The sequence below is a fragment of the Podarcis raffonei genome, chromosome 1 (assembly GCF_027172205.1).
Source record: "Podarcis raffonei isolate rPodRaf1 chromosome 1, rPodRaf1.pri, whole genome shotgun sequence".
In the NCBI taxonomy this organism is placed as follows: Eukaryota; Metazoa; Chordata; class Lepidosauria; order Squamata; family Lacertidae; genus Podarcis; species Podarcis raffonei.
In genome coordinates this window covers 106,162,267-106,181,159 of record NC_070602.1, presented here as the reverse complement: position 1 = coordinate 106,181,159, position 18,893 = coordinate 106,162,267, and the positions used below count along the sequence as shown (strand labels likewise).

Genomic DNA, 18,893 nt, shown 5'->3' with positions numbered 1-18,893 from the left:
CCTACCAGACATGTATGGTAGCCTATGAAAAGTCCAAGAAGCTTCTAAAAGAACAGCAGAGGGGTCTAGTCAAGCATTCAGTAGGCTACAATGTGTGGCTGGTGGAGCTGTGTTTGGCTTGCTGGGTCATAAGTTGGACAAGCCAGGAAAGGTCTTCTTTGGATTGCCAAAGTCTTCAGTACTTCAGTAGAAGGGTGGTGACAGTGAATTGCAAAGGAAGAAGGTGATTATATATCTGTGTCAGGATGTGAAACCAATAAATGGGTCTGAAACATACATCACCTTCAATTGGTTGTTCCCTGCACTAAATAGTTCAGAATGCCTGTCCCCGTCCCCCGTCCCCAGTCTCAAAGAATGCTGGAATGAGAATATATCAATTTCTTGTAATTCATGGTCTTCTCCATTTCCCCCCAAGAATCTGATAGTAATTCGGAAGGGTCTGATACTGAAGGATCTGAAGATGATGAGGAAGAAGATGATAAAGAACCCGATGAATCAGAGACTGATACGGAAGGAGAGAAGTCTTCGATTAAATTGAACAAAACGGCATCCTCTGCCAAAAGCTCTTCCATCAGTCTTGCAGCTTGCTCGACACCACTTAATATCCAAGCAGCAAAGACACCGAGTTCTGCTCCAGCCGCATTATGCCCCGAGTCTCCCTCACCAGCTTTTGTGGGCACGCCTTCTCCTGGGCTTTCCTCAAGTACCCACAGCGGTATTGCAGTTTATTTTATATAACAAAATCCCTATCTATATCAGAGAGGTGCTTTTCATTGAAATCTAGAAGGGTTCACACCTGTTGAGCCCAGCCTTCCGCAACCTAGTAGTACCTTCCAGATGTTGTTGGACACCCAATTCCCATCAGCCCCAGCCAGCATTGCCACATGTTAGAGCACCAGGTTGCGGAAGGCTGGTTTAGCACTTCTTAGAATCTGGCCTTGCTTCAATTAAATTCTTGCATTTCATCACTACTTAAGATTGTATATTCTGATACAAAGATGAATCTCTGTACTGGGGAAAGAGTGATCTTCACCATGTGTGAATGGCAGAGTGTCGATTTCACCCCAGATAGATATAGTGGGAAATTGATACAAACCATGACTGCCAATGACTCAGTACTCCCCTTTCTCCCACAGTGATTTCCCTGTTCTCCTTGTAGGCTGCCAGGCTTGGCTCTGCTTATTCCATATTATCCTCTTCCTTTCCATCCCAAGACTCAAGAGAAGAGAAGCATCAACTGAGTCTGAATTGGTCCTGCTCTTTGGTAGAGCATTGCAAATTAAGACCTGGGTACTGTATTTGCCTAAGGGCTTGGACAGTGTTGGGGATTCTCCAACGCTGGATCCACATGACAAACTTTTAAACAACCCAGGGAATGTTTCACTGTAGAAACAGTGCAGTACCATTACATCATCCCCAGGAGTTGCCTGCTTCTGAAACACAAACGGGGCTGTTTCTTTAATAGCTTGATAGGCATTGATACTATGCTTGATTCACTTCTGCAAAACATGGTAATGGCCACTGACCTGGATAGCTTTAAAAGAGGATTCGACAAATTCATTTTTACCTGGAGATACCAGGATTTGGGGTTGAACCCGTTACCTCTGAGCCATATAAATTCTTATGAAAGGTGGGCATTGGTTAAGGGCTTGCTGCATGACACCTTGATTCTCAAAGTACGTGGAAGAAAATTCCACTACACTATATTAATATAAGCATTATTGGTTCTCCTTCATTCTACTAAAACGAAGCTCATTCAGGTTGTAAAAGGGAGCTGTAAAGAAATAGTTTAGTACACTGCCATCCTGTTTCTAGACACAAATAATCACATTCCTCTGAACACTGACTGCAAATGAGCCCTTATAGGTGTGCAACAACATCAATGTGTGCCCTACAAAGCTTTCGTCTTCTCTCTCTTCCCCTAAAAACAGTGTGCACAGAGCACAGAGAATTGTCAGGCTCCTTTGGGGGGGGGAATAAAAATGAAGATTCTGCTGGGTTAGTAATGAGCTCCCCTGAACCGTGGTAGTAAGGACCTTCCTCCTTGTGTTCATCAGATCCCCGCCCTCCCAGTTTCTCATTTATCTGCTTTTTTACCTACCAGTCCCCCACTCCTTTTTGAATCTTGGTGTGTGTGTGTGTGTGTGTGTGTGTGTAAAAATCAGATTAAAAAGGGAAAGTCGTTAAACAGGAAAATGTCTTTACCAGCCTGGGACACAAATCTGTAAAGTGTGCCCATTGAATGAAAAGAAGTTCCATGGAAATCAATTGAAATATCTTGTCATGTGATGTTCTGCCTTGTAACATCAGCAGTTCAACAAGCCGCAGGCACCCTGGGTTGTACTGGGAACATTATCTAGAAACAGGGTTTCTTTTATATCACTTAAACATGCTAACATAAGTGATTTCAGGACTGGGGTGTTGATGTATAGTTTGGTTGACGGTTGTTCCTAAGTCTGTTGATTTCTTAAATTCTCTGGGTAAGAATAGACTCTAGCAATGGTTAGCAAATTGTGTTCTGCTCATTTCTTGCATTTTTTGCAAGACACGGGTTTCAAGGAAAAAGCAAGTAAAGGGGTATAAACAGCCTCTGCTGATTTGTTCTTTTTGTTAAAAAAAATAGCAGAACATATTGCAGAACAAATAGCAGAACAATTGCAGTTGTAATTTGGGTTTGCTGTGTTCTAAAATTAATCCATTAAATTCTATTTAAGGTACTTCAAAAAGGCGCAGAGTCACAGATGAGCGAGAACTGCGCATTCCTCTGGAGTATGGGTATGTAAGATACAATTTTGAATTAAACTTGTGAAACCAGTTTCTTGTAATGTAGTAACATTCCTAAAGGTAGTGATTTTGCAATTTGTTTGGACCATGATGTCAGGGAAGAGTTAGAGTTAGAAGATTCCAGTTTCCCAGAGGGAGAAAGCATTCCCCAAGGGGGGGGGGGGAGAGCAGTGAATTGAAGAGAAGAGAGCAACAGGAACAACAGGGAGGGACCGGCTGTTCCCAGGAAAGGCAAGGGTTAAGTTCTAGCTCAGATTTGGAGGAGGGGAGATACAAGCCAGCTCTAGCCAGGAGGTTAGAAAAAAGAGCGGGAAAGCGAAGGGAAGGGCGCCTTCGCCATTTTGAGAGTGGCTGGTCATGGAGAAGCAGAGCTCAGAAGGTATCTGAAAGAAGTGACTCTGAGGAATAACATTTAAGAACCGTTTATAAGAATGTTTTGTTAATACGCAATAAAAAGTTTTATAAAAGAACAAGAAGCATTTGTGTGGTGATCTGAAGAGGACAACGACCAGTCCTGACACATGATGAGTTGTTATTAACACTGAAGACAAAAGTACCCTGGCAAATGCAAGTTCCCAGGCCCATGTTTTCCACAGTTACATGAAGGAAGAGGCACATGTGAGAATTTGTGGGTAGTAAGGGGCTTAACCCAAACCCACATATCATCTCCTGAAACCCCTTTTTTCTCTCTAGATGATTTGTCACTTTTGGAGTCTGAACTGGGAGATGATTCAAAGCAACCTGCTGGACTATTTAAATTGAGATTATGGGCATTGGAACGGTTAAGCCACTTCCCTCTGGCTGATGCACCTCTGCAAGTCTCCCTGCTCCCCCATTTGCCTTTTGTGGGGAAAAACAGAGTTGGGTTTCATATGTTTTCTTTGCAATGTTCAGTTCTGAATCTTCACCAAAAAGCTGAGATCTCGTACTGTATTCAAAATCAGACCCAAACCCCACAAATCACAGAATATGTTCCAGGAGTGAGGGGGGAGGTATAATTGCTCATACGTAATTTGCTGAAGAGGTGAATTTCCCCCCAGAGAGTCTTCCTGTGATGCTTTGTGCTTTGCATTGGCCATCCCTTTTTGTTTCTCTGAGGGGGCTTGCCAAGTTTGGGATGGGTTCCAGTAACTAAATTATTGGCAAGACATGTTAGTCCCTGCTGTAGAAGTAGAGCATCCGCTATTTTTCAGCCTTCATTCTACTTACTGACATTCACCATTGCTTGCATCTTGCCTACATCTTTCTTCCTACTTGCATCTTGCCTACATCTTGCCTACATCTTTCTTCCTACTGCAGTCACTAGGTAACGAACTGCTTCTCTCTTGTGCTACGTCTCACTAGGCCCTAGCTAAGGATTAGTTTCTAACACCTCAGCTTTCTCTGCATCCTACAGCTGAAATCTGAAACACCAGCTCACACTGTACTCTTTCCTTACATTGAAACTTTCCTGATCTGCTTCAGCTGTTCAGATTTCACACACACTCTTTTCAGTAAGCTGCACTGTAGCAGTTGTTTGCCCTCAAGGGGGAACTTTTGGCCTTTGGGTGACTGCAGGGGCACGTTTTTCCTGGTGCTTAATTTTCTGCATGCTACAATATGCCTAACTCTGTTTAATAGCCCATGTGACTTGGGGAGTCATAGAATAATAGAATTTTAGAGTTGGAAGGGACCCTGAGGGCCCTGCAATGCAGGAATTCCGCCCACAGCCGTCCCTGGGTGGGCTCGAGCCACCAGCCTTCTGGTTGACAGCCACAGGCTCTCTAACCTTCCTGGTACTGTAACTCACCTAGCCCAATGCCATTAACTCTGACTAGCAGTGACTCTTCCTTGTCTTTCTCAGCCAAACCACTTGAGATTATTTCAACAGGAAAAGCTAAACTAGGGTAGCCAATTTGGTGCCATCCAGATATTGTCAGACTCCAGTTCCCACCAGCCTTAGTCAGCATGGCCACTGGTCAGGAATAATGGAAGTTGTGCGTTCTTAGATTCCAACTTGGTTCTTCAGTTTACAAATATTATGACTGTCACCATCACAGCTTATTGGCAAACTGGGACCCTGATTTACTTAGGAACGTAGGAGGCTGCCTTATACTGAATTAGACCATTGATCCAGCTAGTTCAGTATTGTCTCATCTGAGTGGCAAAGGCTCTACAGGGTTTGAGACAGAGGCCTCTCCCTGTTGTACCTGGAGATGCCAGGAATTGAACCCAAAACCTTCTGAATACAAGGCAGATGCTCTGCCACTGAGCTACAGTACACCTCTAAGTGGATATATTACCCAGAAGTAAGTGTGATTTAACTCCGTGACTCTTACTCTCAGGAAGTTGTACGTAGCATTACTGCTGTGCAGTCCAACTCTATGCATGCTTGCTTTGAGGTAAGTTCAAAGGGACTTCCTCCCAACATATGTGTTGCTATAATGCTGTACCTCTTTAATTTTTTTTTTTTATTGCAGCTGGCAAAGAGAAACAAGAATAAGGAACTTCGGTGGCCGCCTTCAAGGGGAAGTAGCATATTATGCACCATGTGGCAAGAAGCTAAGGCAGTACCCTGAAGTAGTAAAGGTATATTTTAAACGTTATGCTTTCTGGTTCTTATTAAGCATGCACATAATTATTTAAATGAACTTTTTCCTCCACTAAAGTTCCTTGATACAAAATGGCCCATGATGCGAGGCTAATGTACCTTAAACCTGCCTCTAAACTGACCTCTTGTAAATTCGTATCCCCTTGCCAGAATATGCACCAAAAAACCCCCACACATTTGACTTCTCTCTAACATTAGCTTGTACATCAAAGCTGGGTTGTAATGACTTAAAACCTGAAGTGGAAAAATATGTGATTTTTTCAGTATCTCAGCAGAAATGGAATAATGGATATCTCAAGGGACAATTTCAGCTTCAGTGCAAAAATAGGAGTGGGTGACTTCTATGAAGCCAGAGATGGACCGCAGGTATCCGCTTTTTGAAAAAGTAAAGTCTTTGATCCAAGGCGTAGTATCATAAATCTTAAGTGAAATATTTTTTTTACTACACTCTGGAGCATTGCTATTGTTAGCTGGTTCATTCTTGCAGTCATATGTGTGACTTTATGATAGTAGTTGTGAATGACTGAGCACCTGACGCCTGGAAAGTGCTGGAAAAACCTTCACAATTCATTATCACCTTGCCAGGTGCTCAGCATCTCGCAGAATTAAATTTGGAAACTGCAGTCATCTAGTTATCATTGGCCTTTGAGGTTGAGTATATATTCCAGTACTCAAATTACAGTGGTGCCCCGCAAGACGAATGCCTCGCAAGACAGAAAACTCGCTAGACGAAAGAGTTTTCTGTTTTGGAGGTGCTTCGCAAAACGAATTTCCTATGGGCTTGCTTCGCAAGACGAAAATGTCTTGTGAGTTCCTGCAGGTTTTTTTCCCTTCCCCCCCCCCTTTTTCTAAGCCGCTAAGCCGCTTATCCGCTAAGCCGAAAAGCCGCTAAAAGCCACTAATAGCGCTAATCCGCTAATCCGTCAATGGGCTTGCTTCGCAAGACGAAAAAACCGCTAGACGAAGAGGCTCACAGAACAGATTCTTTTCGTCTTGCGAGGCACCACTGTACAAGTCCACACTCCCCCCTTTGCCTTTTAGGTGGGCCCTCTTTTCAGAAGGCCATATAGTATATGGGAAGCATGATTCGGCTAAAACTGGGAGGAGTCAGGGGGTGGGGCTTATACATTTCATTTAAGAATGTCTCCTCTTTTCTCTGTAATTTGAGCACTGGTATATCAGTTTAAATGCTTCTGAGATCAACTTTGTTATTTTATATATGTGGTAATTGTAAGTAGCTGTGTTCACATACACATGTTTTTTCTTTAGCTGTCTCTGTGGTGTTGGCTGAAATATAGAATTAAACATAGAGTTGTTTGTTCATTGTGGAGAATGTATGATGAATTCTGCAAAGTCTACATAAATAAGACTGGGGAGGGGACAATAAACCCCAGGGAGGATATGATAAATGTGTGTTTTTAAGGACATTTTTTGTGTGTATGTTTCATCTGTGAGACACTGTTCTCTGTTTTAGCTAACGTGCACCACGATCGTTTGCAGGTTAATTTGGAAATTAAGTCCCACAGAGTTCAATGAGGCTTACTCTCAGGTGCACATACACCGGATTGTAGTTGTAAGGATTTATGTGTGTCCTCCCCCTTTCTGTCTTACCTTATTTGGACTTCTCTAACGGGAACCTTTTCTTAACCTAAATGTGCCTTTGTGTACCCTATACTTTGTCTTACATCACTTACTACTTGCATAATTGAGTACATAACTTCTTTCTGTGTAGTGGGCAGTATTTCATTCCTTATAGTTTGGGAATATGGGGTCTGTATATGGTCTCCCCTTTTTTTAAGGCAAGTTTCCCACAGGTACAAACTAAGTGTGTGCAGATACCTGCCAAGTGCTCCCAAGTACTACCCTGAACTATTGGAGCAATTTGCTCATGGCTCTAGCCTGCTATGCCGTCCCCACATAGGGCACATCCTACAAAGCCAGGTGTTGCCAAAAAACCCAAACATGAAATGGTGCAGAACCACACATTTGGGAAATGACACTGTCTTGGTTTTGGTCCAGTAGGTGAAGGAGAATTGAACACTACGGCTTCCCCTGCTAGTGCTCAGTCCTTTAAAGTGGTCAGTAGAGCATAGCTGTACATGTAAGTCATTGCAGATATTGGGGCTAGTTCACATAAACAGCCGATGTGGAGACAAACCTATTTCTTGACAACTTCAGACTACAGATTGGGGCTCACTTGACTGACGTTTGTCTATTTAAAAACCTCTCTAGTGATATAAAGCCAACATGTCAGGGAGAAAGCCTGGCTAGAGCATATCTCCTTGACATGCAGTTTTATTTTGTGGAGGGGTTTTATTATTGTTGTTTTTTACAGTGAGGAATGTTCACGGAACAAGTTTGCCACCTCATCTGCTGTTTTAAGAGAACAAGGCGTCAGGGTATAGCTGTACTGCTGCAGCTATAGCAGTCATTCTATTTCCTTAATGAGGAACTTTAATTCTGGGAGCGAGGCTATAGATTTTGACAGTAAATTCACAGAATCCCCACCAACTACAGTTCCCAGGATTCTGCACAGAAAGCCATTACATTAAAATTACCAAGTTACCCTGAGGTTGGGTTTCCCCCTTGTTTTTACTGTAATGGATTCACACAGGCAGCCATGGAGATTATAGCAGTGTATAATATTTGCAGTTGGTTAGTATTTTGTAAAATCGCAGGAATATCTCAGAACAACAATTCCTTATTCTTCTTGGGGAAAACTATGGCAGTTAAAATTGGGGTGAAGAAGGATAATAGATATGTAGATATGCAGTCTGGATATGTTAGTGTACTGTTGGGACCATTTGACAAGTTTCCCTTTACAAATTACTCACCATGTACTTTTTCAATTAATTCCTTCAACATTTCTTGCCAAACTCCTATGCATTATGAGTCTGAGTCTCTTCTTGAAATAAAAATAAACTCAGTATTCTGTCTGGTAGGATGCATGGCCGCAGTGTTATTAGACACACCCCAAAGTATTAGCTATCCTTGTGCAGGGTTCCCTGCATTGAAAGTTGTGCATAGAGTACTTTGCCTTCTGAAATGCTCCCCTAACAACTCTGTTATTGGACATTGGAAAGAGTTCTGCGCTAATAAATGTTACGTGTGCAAGGGGATGTGAGGGTTCCAGGTAATCTTTCTTCCAGTTTTGATTAGTAGAAACGGTTGCACACCAAAAAGAAAATATGTTAGATGTCTCCATTGAAATGACATTACCATACAAGCACATGTACTGAAAACCAGGAGGACAATTCTATCAAATTGCTTTAAGATTTCTTCCCAAGGAGACTTTCGCTGTCTAGTTTTTGGTACATCATTGGTTAGATTTTGCCAGACGCACATTTAGATCGATTCCAGCCAGGCAAGCATGATTAGCCTTCTCTTTATTCAGGGTGATAGCTCTGAATTCATGACCCTTGTTTTCACTTTGGGTGGAGGCAGGAGCCATTTAAGAACCCTGGAAAATATGAGAACAGGTGCATTAGAGTTAGAATGGAGCAATACAGAATATGAACTTTGGGAAACACTAGATGAAGGTAAGTAACTCTTCAGTGTTAGGGAACTTTTTATTGTAATGTGTGTGCATTAATGAGAAGAGCAATGTACTTCATTCAAAATAGCAGCTTATTTTTTTTCTACAGTGGTTGCTAGCATAAATGTGCTTGTTGTACATGCTTTCATATATGTCTATATATGTGTGACTTCTACAAGCCCCAGCTGGTATTGCAAACCGCATTTGTTACCGTGTGTGATGGGATTACTGAATCACTGCTCTTCGTCACCAGTAAACTCTTGGTAATCTATCCTTGTTCCCAGTTAAATGTGAGTTACCATGCTTAATTTTAAAGCACACAAATTAACTTTGGAACGATGGACTCCGATGTAATTAACTTCAAATCAAAGGTATGCAAGATATTGCCCCGTTTGTCCTAATTTTACTTTTACCATCGCTTTGTTTCTTTGGTCAATTTGTATGCTTCAAAATGTTGAATATGAGATTATGCAATAAGTGAACTCAACTCAAGAAATGAGAACTTTGTGTGGCAGCAGAGTTCTACATGTGCCGCTGGTGCACAGCACAATCCTATATGTATCTTACTCAGAAGCATCAGCCCCATTGAGTTCAACCTGTTGCAGTACTAGGTGCTCATCCACACTGCCGTGCTCATCTGAGCCTCATTGGGTTGGATGTGTGTTCTTGGCACAAGGAGGGATCGGATGAATGAGCAAGTATAAATTTAGCCTGTTGTTGTTACAGTTTACTTATCCAAATACGGAAGTCTTGTAAGGCTCCCTTTCTTTAGAAGGGAGCTTGGTAGCCAGCAGATTGTGTTCTTGGTTCTAAGGTTAACAGTGATAAATTAATTGTGGCCATATGGTTTGTTTGTTTAATTATTTTAAAAGGCAATGGAAACTAGATATCTAGTCTAACCTTTTCCTTGGCATGTTAGTTTTCTATGCACAGGGATCGTCTTTTTTTTGTATAGAGAGTGGGGTGGGGGGGTTTCCAGTCCTGTAAGCCTTCGTCTGCAGTCTGAAGTGTCACAGCACAGATACAGAAATACAGGAAGCTGTTTTAGACTGAGATAGATGCATTGGTCAATCTGGCTCAGTACTGTCCACACTGACTGGCAGCAGCTCTCAAGGGGTTCAGGTAGTGGACATTTCCAACCCTATCTGAAGATGGCAGGGCTTGAGACAGGGACTATCTGCATGCAAAGCAGCTGGTCTACTTGTGAGCTATGGTCCTTTGGTTTATCCCCTCAGTGATAACTGGGTTATGAGAAAAGCATGAGATACACAGTTCAGAAGAGATCAGACTTCTGAGCTGTTTTAGATAAAGAAACACAATACTAGGCTTCTCTTGTGTAAATTAAATGCAAGCTGTTCCTAAACTAAAGGCTGTGTTTGAAAGCTACAGGAATTTAGGATGTGGAGGGTTCAGATGCCACATGGTGACATCTGGAATAATAATAAGCAAATGGAATAATTCTCAGCAGAAATCCTGAGGTTTCCACAGAATGAGATAGTGAGAAGAAGGGATTAAAATAAATTGAAAATTTCAGATCAGTTAAAAATGTTTTTTTTTTAATGGTAGGTAGAAACTGATTTCCATAGATGAACATAACATGTTTCTGAGAAGACTGTAAGGCAATAATGAGTTTCAGTGTGAATTGATTGTAAGAATGCCCCAAGTACAAATTATCAAAGATAGTTTCATCATGCTGACCAAAGAATTTGAGACTTCGTTTTTAGCAAACATGTTTGCCTTTTGTCTCAATGTATCCTTCCAAATGGAATAATTAGACAAAACAGAGCAAATACAATGCAACAGTGATGTGTAAGCAACAGCTAATCGCTTTCATTAAATACTCATTACTGCCAAGTAATTTCATTTGGAAACAAGCTATTCAGAACTTCACGAATGAACTTAAATAAGAATACAAGGATGCGAAGGGGCTTGAGATATATGCTGAATCAGGTTTATACACCAATGCTAGCTGAGGGGCCTTTAAATGTATATAAGTGTTGCTGGCAGGACAGCAGCTAATTCCCTAGAAAAGACCCTGGTTTGCCTGAGTTTTGCTGGCAAAGATGTACCTACTTCCTGACAGTGTTCCACTGGTGGGAGTGAGGGTGGTGAGTGGATCACAAGACCCCTCATCCCCCAGGACACCTTTAAAAACAGCCAAGAGATACAGCTGCTATGGAATGGGAAAAACAACAATACTTTTCACTTTCATTGGTGTCAATGGGAGAGAAGTGGAGAGCAGGGCAACTTCCATGCGGGGTGGAGTGGGGAGAAAATTCTAGGCCGCAATTAAAGCCTAAATTGATTAATCTGCCAGTTTGATCAGTTCAAGCTTGCAGCTCTCACACAGATATATAGACATACGCTTCGGTGTGCTTTTTTACATGTCAGCTGAGTGCACATTTTTGTTGTTGTCCATTTTGCGTTTATAATGACTTCCTGTGAAATATATTAATTACAAAGGGGATGCAGTGGTGTTTGCTGAAAGAAGAGGAAGTCCTTCCTCGTATCAGAGCTATGGAAGGACGTAGAGGGCGGCCACCGAATCCAGAGAGACAGCGCGCGAAAGAGGAATCGAAAATGAGGCGTCGCAAAGGTCGACCTCCAAATGTTGGTAGCACTGAGTTTCTTGACAACACAGATGCTAAGCTGTTAAGAAAGTTACAAGCCCAAGGTAAGGACTTTATTATAACTTCTCCCAACGCGTAGTAAAAGGTACCTGCAGACAATTTATATTCAATAAGCAAAGAAGCATTTTGGTTTATGTATTGTGTTAAGGACTTTCCATGTTCACTCAAGCTCCAAAATACTCCTTTGAAATGTCCCAATTTTGGGGCTCTCTACTGGCCTGTGTTAGTCTGTCCATTTGGTGGCCAGCAGGAGGTCAGAATAACTGGGAGAGCTGGGCAGAGGGATACCGCCAGTCTGCCTGTGTTATCAGTAACACATCCACAAAAGGTTTTATCTGTTTGTTTAAGAGTTTGTCATTTTCATACTATCAGCAAAGAAGAACAGAATATATTACTACTTCCAAAACTAGGGAGAATTCAGATTAGTCAAAATTATAAAATATTTGGCTTCATCAGAAACAAATTATATACAAAGGGTGGTATTAAACTGAGGTTTACTCAGAGTAGAACCATTAAAATTAGTGGAGCTAACTTTATTAATCTTAGTGGGTCTATTCTGAGGGAAGCATGGTTAAATGCCACCCAAGGTCAAAGGAGGATAGGATACAATTAATTGTTCCTTCAGTCCTGTTTCTTGGCAAGTACTTGGCATATGTCCCTGGTAATATGTATGGATTTTAATAAATACCTGTGGAGGTTTTGTTTTCATTTGCTATTACAGTATGTATTTTTGTGTGATCTTTTGATGAAGGGTAGTATAGAATTTTAATTTATTATCATTTTTTAAAAATTATTATTATTAGTAGTAGTAATATGTAAATGCAATTCACACATACTTTCCTGATTTAGGGTGGCCATGATGTAAAAATCAATTCAAATGTTGGCCTTGGGGGAAACAATTCTCTTTTTTTATAGATTAAGTGTGTCTCTGTGTGTGTCACCTGATAAAGGCCCTATGCTGTCATTTAATCAAGAGTCATGTTTTTATCTCTGTGACAAAATTGCTATTATAAATTATTCTAGCATTATGACTGTTGCCTACACTGTTATTGGTTCAGCCATTTTTATTATTATTTTTCTGGTACACATTCCGATCCTAAATAAATTCCCATTTGCAGTATTCCTATGGTGAATACATGATTCAGTAAACATGCTTAAAATTCCTCCCTACCTATGCTTCTGTTTATATTTTTAAAACAATGTGAGCTGTAGGCTCCTGTCTTTTCTTCCACATTCCACTTCCTTTTTTAAAAAAAAAATTATTATTATTTTTGTTTTACAGTTTCAATTAAACATGTTACAAACTTTAAAATATCCATTGCCTTCCCTTCTCCTCTTTCCATGGTCCATTTTGCATATCTTGTTGTTGTTGTTTAGTCGTTTAGTCGTGTCCGACTCTTCGTGACCCCATGGACCAGAGCACGCCAGGCACCTCTGTCCTCCACTACCTCCCGCAGTTTGGTCAAATTTGCATATCTTACATCCCTGCATATTTTACAATAACCATTCCAATCGGTTTTCCACTATTACATCCATCAGCCACTTCCTTGTAACTTGGCTTACACACACATACACACATTTTGGATTGTGTGTATATCCAATTTACCTAATTATAAAGCATTTAGTTCTGCAGTCTGGAAGGCTTTGTCATGTATGACACTGTTTGAGCTTGCAAAACTCCAGGTTACCAATTCATTATTTCTCAAAAGACTTCCCAGTCTTGTTTCATCTAGTGTCATAAAGAGTAACTCCCTAAATGTTCAGGGATGCCAGAAACTGGTCATCCAATAATTTACTTGGGGAAATTGATGACACACACACACACATAGGTATTGCATATGACCAAGGTGTAAATGCACCTCTTACACAGTGTGCGCATCTATTCAGCAGAATCTTCTTGAAAGCTTGCTATCCCTGGCACAAAACCTTACTTAGGACAATGATAATGAAAAACTAACCCTTTAGAGATAATTGACTCCTCAGGGGAGAGGGGCAGTAGCAAGCAGAATATTTGGCAGTCTAGAAGACTACAAAATTACTTACTTCCCAATATAATGCTCTCTACTGCCTTGTCATTACCTCAAATGAGAGAATTTCTGTGGATAGGTTCCAAAGAATGGAAAGAACTTTACCTTCATCCTGGGGGTGGGGGCAGGAAATGGTTGTCATCAGTATTTGTGCTGCTTGTATATTTACATAAGTACCTCGGAATGTGGTGAACACCACAAAGCTGAGTTCAAGCTTATAACACTTACGGAAGGAGGATAATTATCCCAGTCTTTGGCACATGCTTTAGAGGTCATGCCAACCTTCTGAATAGTCTCGTTTCAATGGCTCCTGATTCCATAAACTGGCACATTTGTATAGATTCCAAACTAGGTGCCTCTGTGACATAACTATTCTGCCAGTAATTCTAGTCTTGTTTTTTGTAAGATAACTTGTCGTGTAGATTGTGCTGTGCTGTGTATAAATATTTCATGTGTAATTGTAGTTTTTGCAACTCTCCCTTCACAATTGTTGCTTTTATTCCCCCCACCCCAAGCCCAGCAGTTCTAGTAGGAGCAACAGGGCAGAAACCTCTAGTGTGGGTGAAGGGGAAAGGTTAATTCCTGTTGCTACTAGAAAACCTTGTGAGATGTCCATGGAGGCAAGGGACATATCTCTGCTTGCAGCAATATGCTATTCAGTTACTGACTGAATAGCTGACCTTCCTTGTAGCGAAGGCAGCTGGCTAATGCACAGTTGCATACTTGCATGGTGTTGGTTGAGGTTCCCACTGCCTTCGCTACCATTTCTGTATGTAAAAGGTAAAGGGACCCCTGACCGTTAGGTCCAGCCGTGGATGACTCTGGGGTTGCAGCACTCATCTCGCTTTACTGACCGAGGGAGCCGGCATACAGCTTCCGGGTCATGTGGCCAGCATGACTAAGCCAGAGCAGCGCACGGAAACGCTGTTTACCTTCCCACCGGAGCGGTACCTATTTATCTACTTGCACTTTGACGTGCTTTTGAACTGCTAGGTTGGCAGGAGCAGGGACTGGGCGATGGGAGCTCACCCCGTCACGGGGATTCGAACCACCGACCTTCTGATCAGCAAGCCCTAGGCTCTGTGGTTTAAACCACAGTGCCACCCGTGTATGTAGTTTCTGGTAAATACAGGAATTTGGCCATCCCTGTTGTGTCCCTGAAGTGGCAGCTAGTGGTTGCTAGCAATGAACTGCTCTACCAGCCTCTGCTGGGTGGAAAGGCTCCTATCAGGTACAGCACATGCTGTGGTTGCCATCCATCTGAGAATTCCCAGACACGTCCTCTTTTGGGGGTCCTACATGCCCACCCGGGAGGAATTTTGCATTTTAGGTACATTTCTAATAGCAGGGATGGGGAAACCTGTGTTGATGTTGCTGAACTGCAACTCCCATCATCCTGCCCGTTGGCCACTCTGGCTGAAGCAGCTAAGGCTGCTAGAAATTGGAAGCCAACAAAATCTAGAGGGCCATAAGGTCCCTGCTGCTGTTTCAGAATCATTTTTTTTAATGTGGTGATTAAGAATCCACTGTATATGCAAGCTGAATTTCAGCCTCTGTATTCTGATAAATTCCCTCATTGAGCTTTAAATGGGAAGGAGGCACTTCCACATAAAAAGAATCCCCTCATTGATCTTTTAGCATCCGAGATGACAGTCATTATTATTGTAATACTTTTTCTTTTGCCCACCCTGCTCCCTAAAAAGGGAATTGCATGATGCCTTGAGGTGTGTGTGTATACGCATATATACCCACAGAGACACACACACCTTTACACCTAATCCTCTTCCTTCAAGATACACTGAGGTATTAACAGCACAAAAGTTCTTTGAATGAAATCATGGGGTAAGGAAATCCTCAAATCAGACACTTCTAGGCTAAATGCACACAAAGCAAACACAGACTTCTTCCATATTTTCTTTGATCTATGTAAGATTGACCTTGTGTTAATAAGAAATATTTATTGTACCCTTAGTATATTTTTTTATTATTTTTTCTCTTTGTGTTTCAGAAATTGCTAGGCAAGCAGCACAAATCAAGCTTTTGAGAAAACTTCAGAAGCAAGAACAGGCCCGAGCTGCCAAAGAAGCAAAAAAACAGCAAGGCAAGTACTAAACTTCTAAGAACCTTGCAGACTCTCGCAGATGAATTTTTGAATCCATAGATATTAGTTTTCCATTATTCTGCACTTATTTACTGCTGACATTTTTTTCTTTCTTTCTCACTCACAGCTATTATGGCTGCAGAAGAAAAAAGAAAGCAAAAAGAGCAGATAAAAATAATGAAACAGCAGGTAATTTATGCCTTTCAGGTTTCAACCGTAAGCATTACCAGATACGTTCTACTGATGGCATGTATGTGTTTAAGCAGGACTGTGAGCTGAAAACCTAGCCTGTTCTGCTTCTCTGTCCTTTGGTAGCTTGATGAACTATAAATTTTAAAAAGACTCACACACAGCTTAATATGAAGAAACCTGCTGGTTCTGCTTTTCAAACATGGATATACATCACCTGCTGATGGATGTTTACAGATCAAGTTGATGTTAAAGGGCAAGGGGAGCAGAAATGGTCAAAAATGTTGGCAGCCATGTTTAAAGGCTTTTCTTGCTAAATATATTTGGTAATGGATCAGATGACAAACTCATTAGAATCTGAAGGTCTGGTCTGGGATTTCTGCCAAAACAGAGTCTTCCTTAACTGTAAGTTAGCTGTGACAAAAGACTAAATCACTCTGGTTTTATCTGACACAAGGCACGAGTAGGCTAATAAACCATTAAGCAAACTGCAATGTCAGACAAAGCATGAATGATACTTTTACTGTGTTCGTTCCATCGAGTTTTATCTGAGAGACCTTTCCAGTTTCACCCTGATCTTAAACGCATTATGTTAAATTTATCTTTTTTGTAAGTAGTAGTAGTATTAGATTCTGGTCTTCATTTATGCCGCTGTTATTAACAGCAATTTACAGTTAGCACCTTAAGGTTGTGAAATAGGTTGTACAGTTTTTAACAGGAATCCTTAACACTGGAGCTGGGCAGTATGAAGGCACAATATACCATGAATGTGAAATGAGGAAATTTACAGCCCAGTTCTGTGCATGCCAACTCAGAAGTTAGTGTTGTGGAAGTCAATAGGCTGTATTGTCCATAAATGAACATATACACACTTACCTGGGAATATGTCTCACTGAACTCAATGGGATTTTTTCTGAGTAGGCATACACAGGACTGAATTATATATTTGTCTTTATAAGATGCTTGCTATAAATGCATAATATATTTCAACAATTGTCTCAGGTAGTTGATTTCCATTTGCATGCAACAGATTGGGAAGTGCAGTTGAAAGAAAATTACGGGAAATGTTATGATAAATTTCAGTAATCCATGCTAGGATAATTAAACAAAATGGGGCTGCTCATTAAAACAAATTTTCAGACTGCAATAATATACGCAAGTAAGCCCCACTGAGCAGAAGCATATAGGATTCAATGGTTAATATGCTATAAAATAAAACATAAAAACAACAACAAAAAATTATTTAAATACATTAGTAGCAGGAGACCAGCTAGGGAGGCAGTTGGACCTTCAGATGACAAGGGATTAAAGGTGTTCTAAAGGAGGATGAGGAGATTGCAGATAAGCTAAATGAATTGTTTGCATCTATTATCACAGCAGAAGATATAGGTCAGACCCCACTGCCTGAACTAACTTTTTTCAGGGAGTTTGATGAACTGAGGCAGATAGTGATGACAAGAGATGAAGTTCTAGGCCCCCGGGTTTTCTGGAGGGACTACGACATGACAAGTGGAAGTCTGGATGAGCCCTTTGAGATATTTAACACCACATTATCACCACAAGTGCCTGCAAATCCCTAACCAGCTGGAGCAAAAAGTTCATCCTTTGCACCCTTCATGTCACAGGTGTATGGCCCTTGCCACTGCACTGCTAGTTCAAAGCACATTAAATCAAGCCTGGCTTATCTAGTGAAGCCTGACAGAATGTGGTATGTTGTCGCATCCTGGAAACAGGATTGGATGGGTGGGCTGTAGAGGATATGATCCGTTATTACTGCTGCTTAAAATAAATGAAAGCTTTTTTTCTTGTAGGAAAAGATTAAGAGAATTCAGCAAATCAGAATTGAAAAAGAACTTCGGGCTCAGCAAATATTAGAGGTATAACCAGTTCAATGAAGCCAGCTTTTACTGGAATATGCAAGGAAGAGTCTGTTAGAGGAATTCATCAAGTGTTGTATCAGAGTGTCACCCTGTCTGTAATTAAAAAAAACCCAAACCCAATCCATCCTTAAACTATGGCTCTAAACCTGCAAATTCTTAAGTCTGGCACATCAGTAAAACCATTTGATCATGCAAATTTTAGGGAAGCGCATGTGTCCTGGATATCCATGGGAGTAGTAGCTATGTTTGACCCCAAACAGCAAAGTGTTCTGCAGCACATAAAAGACGAACAAGTTCAAGACTTGGGTTCATTTTATCATGTGCACCAAATTCATTTTACATCTGATGAATTGGACTTCAGTAATAAACACATTAGTGTATAAGTACTCTTTGGGATTCTTCTGGAGCGTGAGATGTACCTAAAAAATTGTAGGTTGAATCCAAAATTTCTGTGAGCAAAACTCTGCAGGTGGGGTGCTCCTGCTGGAGAAAGGGTTGGGGGGGGAGATTATCAGAGATTCTGCCTTCTCTCTGCAGCTCCTTGTGTCTTCTGAAAAAAATTTCTGGATGTTTGAGGGACTGAACAGAACATGGGAGGTGATGCTAGAGAGTGCAGGAGGTGGGAGAATTGGTGAAAATCATTTTATTTCCTTGCTCTAGCAGGAGCCTCCACAGGATTGCAGCCCCATCTGCAAACGGAAGAATCCCTTTGCAGAACATAAACTCTGGACCCAACTCTATAGGTGTTCAATAAGTTAAAATGCAAAGTCAGAAAAGAGAAATAAAAAGATTTGATTGAATTATCAGAACAAGCAACAAGGATTAAGAAAGCATCTTTGAAGCTGACATTTGAACAGCATGTTTCTAATCTTAAAAAGTGTGCATGTTTATACTTTCAAAGGATTTGTTAGTCTCTGTTTCGTAAACAGTTGGTTTGTATAATGTATCCATGCCATGTATAAAGTATGTCAGAGGGAATTTAAATTTAAGATTTCTATTTCAAATCTCAGTTTCTGATCTGTCTGGCAACAGATTTCTTTTTATTCTTAGTTGTCATACTAGTTCTTTAATACATTAAGCAGGGAGTAATGTTCTGATAATGTGCCAGTAAGCAGTTCCTTACCCCTGGCTTTAATTAAGCTCTCGAAATTATGTCT

At 41.0% G+C, this 18,893-nt stretch overlaps 1 protein-coding gene across 15 annotated transcripts in view; it reads left to right on the top strand.

Moving 5' to 3' along the window:
- BAZ2B (bromodomain adjacent to zinc finger domain 2B) overlaps positions 1-18,893 on the top strand; it is a 193,868-nt gene that overhangs the window by 134,687 nt on the left and 40,288 nt on the right. For 12 of the 15 annotated variants that reach the window (XM_053407722.1, XM_053407678.1, XM_053407698.1 and 9 more), the window contains 8 exons: positions 416-715; positions 2,715-2,775; positions 5,244-5,352; positions 5,639-5,740; positions 11,373-11,583; positions 15,575-15,667; positions 15,795-15,856; positions 17,668-17,733. In XM_053407722.1, coding sequence (XP_053263697.1) covers positions 416-715; positions 2,715-2,775; positions 5,244-5,352; positions 5,639-5,740; positions 11,373-11,583; positions 15,575-15,667; positions 15,795-15,856; positions 17,668-17,733 — 1,004 coding nt within the window. The remainder of the gene's footprint in view (positions 1-415; positions 716-2,714; positions 2,776-5,243; positions 5,353-5,638; positions 5,741-11,372; positions 11,584-15,574; positions 15,668-15,794; positions 15,857-17,667; positions 17,734-18,893) is intronic. The other 3 variants (XM_053407739.1, XM_053407792.1, XM_053407784.1) reach the window with 1 other exon arrangement.